At 33.8% G+C, this 4,831-nt stretch overlaps 1 protein-coding gene across 1 annotated transcript in view; it reads right to left on the bottom strand.

Annotated features, from left to right (window-relative positions):
- Positions 1–2,109: 2,109 nt before the first annotated feature.
- LOC137637086 (uncharacterized) overlaps positions 2,110–4,831 on the bottom strand; it is a 9,272-nt gene continuing 6,550 nt past the window's right edge. Inside the window, exon 5 of the mRNA XM_068369385.1 lies at positions 2,110–2,844. Coding sequence (XP_068225486.1) covers positions 2,632–2,844 — 213 coding nt within the window. The 3' untranslated portion in view covers positions 2,110–2,631. The remainder of the gene's footprint in view (positions 2,845–4,831) is intronic.

Raw genomic sequence — 4,831 nt, 5'->3', positions numbered from 1 at the left:
AAGGCTGGCGCAAGAATTGAAGAGACAGTGAAAGATGGAAATGGAAGGTTGTTAAAAGGAGAGGAGGCAAGGAAAAGGTGGGCGGAATATTTTGAAAGTTTGCTGAATGTTGAGGATAATAGGGAGGCAGATATAATTGCTGTTCCAGGTGTTGAGGTGCTAGTGATGGGAGATGAGAATGAGAGAGAGATTACAATAGATGAAGTGAGGAGAGCACTAGATGAAACGAGAGTAGGAAAAGCATCTGGTATGGATGGTGTGAAAGCTGAGATGTTGAAGGAAGGGGGTGTGACTGTACTTGAATGGTTGGTGAGATTGTTTAATATGTGTTTTGTGTTGTCAATGGTACTAGTAGATTGGGTTTGTGCATGTATTGTACCACTATATAAGGGTAAGGGAGATGTGCATGAGTGTTGTAATTCAAGAGGTATTAGTTTGTTGAGCGTAGTTGGAAAAGTGTATGGTAGAGTATTGATTAATAGGATTAAGGATAAAACAGAGAATGCAATCTTGGAAGTACAGGGTGGTTTTAGAAGAGGTAGGGGTTGTATGAATCAGATTTTTACAATTAGGCAGATATGCGAGAAATATTTAGCAAAAGGTAAGGAGGTGTATGTTGCGTTTATGGATCTGGAGAAAGCATATGATAGAGTTGATGGGGAAGCAATGTGGAATGTGATGAGGTTATATGGAGTTGGTGGAAGGTTGTTGCAAGCAGTGAAAAGTTTCTACAAAGGTAGTAAAGCATGTGTTAGAATAGGAAATGAAGTGAGTGATTGGTTTCCGGTGAGAGTGGGGCTGAGATAGGGATGTGTGATGTCGCCGTGGTTGTTTAACTTGTATGTTGATGGAGTGGTGAGAGAGGTGAATGCTCGAGTGCTTGGACGAGGATTAAAACTGGTAGGCGAGAATGACCATGAATGGGAGGTAAATCAGTTGTTGTTTGCGGATGATACTGTACTGGTAGCAGACACAGAAGAGAAGCTTGACCGACTAGTGACAGAATTTGGAAAGGTGTGTGAGAGAAGGAAGTTGAGAGTTAATGTGGGTAAGAGTAAGGTTATGAGATGTACGAGAAGGGACGGTGGTGCAGGGTTGAATGTCATGTTGAGTGGAGAGTTACATGAGGAGGTGGATCAGTTTAAGTACTTGGGGTCTATAGTTGCAGCAAATGGTGGAGTGGAAGCAGATGTACGTCAGAGAGTGAATGAAGGTTGCAAAGTGTTGGGGGCAGTTAAGGGAGTAGTAAAAAATAGAGGGTTGGGCATGAATGTAAAGAGAGTTCTATATGAGAAAGTGATTGTACCAACTGTGATGTATGGATCGGAGTTGTGGGGAATGAAAGTGATGGAGAGACAGAAATTGAATGTGTTTGAGATGAAGTGTCTAAGGAGTATGGCTGGTGTATCTCGAGTAGATAGGGTTAGGAACGAAGTGGTGAGAGAGAGAACGGGTGTAAGAAATGAGTTAGCGGCTAGAGTGGATATGAATGTGTTGAGGTGGTTTGGCCATGTTGAGAGAATGGAAAATGGTTGTCTGCTAAAGAAGGTGATGAATGCAAGAGTTGATGGGAGAAGTACAAGAGGAAGGCCAAGGTTTGGGTGGATGGATGGTGTGAAGAAAGCTCTGGGTGATAGGAGGATAGATGTGAGAGAGGCAAGAGAGCGTGCTAGAAATAGGAATGAATGGCGAGCGATTGTGACGCAGTTCCAGTAGGCCCTGCTGCTTCCTCCGGTGCCTTAGATGACCGCGGAGGTAGCAGCAGTAGGGGAGTCAGCATTATAAGCTTCATCTGTGGTGGAAATGTGGGAGGTTGGGCTGTGGCACCCTAGCAGTACCAGCTGAACTCGGTTGAGTCCCTGATTAGGCTGAAGGAACATAGAGAGTAGAGGTCCCCTTTTTTTGTTTTGTTTCATTGTTGGTGTCGGCTACCCCCCAAAATTGGGGGAAGTGCCTTGGTATATGGATGGATGGATAATAATATTCCACAGAGAGACAAATCCCCTCTTATCTATTTCTAAACTTAATACCGTTTTTAATTTAAACTAAATAGATTAAAACCTGGAATAAATATAAAACAACAATTGTATTTTTTAGTGTTTTATTTAGTATTTTGACAGTTTGAATATGAATGTGAGTGCAGGATTATGAATGGTATTCTACTTGCTAATTATGTGACAAACGTTATAGTATTCCTCAGGGTATTTAAACTACAAACACAACTGTAATTGTGACCAGGTGTGCAATTTGAAAAGGAATTGCGAGTTTTGTTGATAAGATTAGTTATTATTGTGAAGCAAAATTATAGAAAAAAAAAGTTATATTATGATATTCTTCATAAATTATTCCTCTCACAACATTTAATAAAAAAGGAGTGTATAATTATTACCACAAACAGTGCCTCAACTGAAACAGGAACTGAAAGTCTTTCGTGACTTTGTCTAATCTTTTAACATTTACTATTTCAAGAGTTAAAATTAGCCTATGTCCACTTCCTTCCATCAGGGTTTTAAAAAGTGAAATTAAAGATTTTCTAAAGTACTACCAACAGAAAATTAGACTTTTTTGATAATTATGACAGTGATTATCATGCTTTTGTTTGCGTTTCCTTTTGAAAATAAGGGCCTTAGTTTAACCAATTATTTCTGCGTACACAAATACTTCTTTGATATACCAATAGGTTGTGGGAGCTGAAATTCTTTGGATACTTAGAAACCTTCCTTGGACTCCAAAAGAGTGGCAGTAAAGTGCCCCATCCGTGAGTGAGTAATTTCCATATGATGTTGCAAACAAGGTGAATCTTGTGAAATTTCCGTCTAGCCTATATTCCATTCCAACACGTATCTAAAAGAAAAATAGATGTTTTCTATCTTACTTCTGCCTACTCAAGAACTGTTGAATCAAGAATCATGCAACTCAAATGTCAATTTAATAATATTCATTGGTGTTTTCTGCAAAAAGTTGGGGTTCGTTAATACACCTTTGTTACTTTGCTATATCAATATATTCTTGATAAGTTATCTATAACCTACAAATCTTCATAGAACATAAACAAAATATATTTTCATTTAAAAGATATGACTAAATCAAGTTACTTCTTCATTAATTTGGTAGGATGATATTATTCCGATCTTAAATATTTTATTATATTTTTAATAAGAAGATATCTCAATTATGATGCACACATCTGACATCATCTTTTTCCCTATCAATGGATAAAAAAAAGGACATAATATTTAATCTTTAGAATATGAACAAATTTACTCACAAAAACAAATGCTGAAAAGGAGGAAAATGAAAGTTACAACAGCAAAAGAGATGATGTGATAAAACTTGCAGATGATTTCTATTCAAGAGATATATAAGGAATATATTTGTCAATAGAAATAATGAAGCAACTAGCCCAGTAACAAAGTTAGCATTGGGAAAAGTGATCATTTAATGGCTGGAAAAGAGGCAAAGCCACTTGAAAAGATGGACTGAAAAATTAATTTAATAGTTGATGTAAAAGATTTCATAGAAGTAAAATTCACGCAACTTTTCAAAAAATGTCTGCAAGAATAGTCTATACGTACAGCTGGGAAAAACTTTATCAATATATTAATTAAAAGGAGGGAACACACGAATAATAATAATAATAATAATAATAATACCTTAACAACTATAGATTTACAGAAGACAAAATTCTGTTTAATGAATGAGTAGTAGAAAAGTATGACTAAAATTTTTTATGAGTTAGACTAAGACAATGTTCAATGAGAATGTAGACAAGCAAATAAGGGTTATGAATAAACTTCTAGAGATGTTGATGAATATACGTATTTAGGACAAATGATATGTTTTACCGGGGATATGATACTAAAATTAAGATAAGGATTAGCATAGGATGGAGAGCGCTTGGTAAACAAAATGAGATTATGAAAAGTAAAAGTCCAAATTCTCTAAAAAAAAAAATGTATTTAATCAGATGTCCTACCAGGATTAATTTCTGCAAAAGAAACGTGGAGCCTAACTAAAGCCTTAGAATCATTACCTAGTTATACCTCAAAGAGTAATGGAAGGAAAATGATGGGAATAACACATATAGTTAAATAGAACAGCATATATACCAGAGCAAAAAAAGTAGATTATAGTTAAAGATATAAAAAAAGAATATGGCATTGGCAAGACATATACTGACAGTTACAGATAATAGATGAACATAAGGAACAACAGAGATAACAAAAAAAGCAGCGGAGGAAAAGGGCGATGGAGATATTGACGAACTAAGTGGCCTGGAAAGACCAGAAAAATACGCAGTTGGAAGGATATGTATGAGACCCTTTTTATGCATTGGACTAGCAACAGCTGATGATGATATATATATATATATATATATATATATATATATATATATATATATATATATATATATATATATATATATATATATATATATATATATATATATATATATATATATATATATATATATATATATATATATATATATATACATATATATATATATATATATATTTATATATATATATATATATATATATATATATATATATATATATATATATATATGATTATATATATATACATATATATATATATATATATATATATATATATATATATTATCATATATATGTGTATATATATACATACATACATATGTATACATATACATACATACATACATATGTATACATATACTGTATACATACATGTATACATCTATATATATATATATATATATATATATATATATATATATATATATATATGCGTGTGTGTGTGTGTGTGTGTGCATATCTGTGTGTGTATGTGCATATATGTGTGT

This window comes from Palaemon carinicauda, chromosome 3 (assembly GCF_036898095.1).
Source record: "Palaemon carinicauda isolate YSFRI2023 chromosome 3, ASM3689809v2, whole genome shotgun sequence".
NCBI classification, from domain to species: domain Eukaryota; kingdom Metazoa; phylum Arthropoda; class Malacostraca; order Decapoda; family Palaemonidae; genus Palaemon; species Palaemon carinicauda.
The sequence above is the reverse complement of the archived record's forward strand: the minus strand, read 5'-3'. Positions and strand labels throughout refer to the sequence as shown.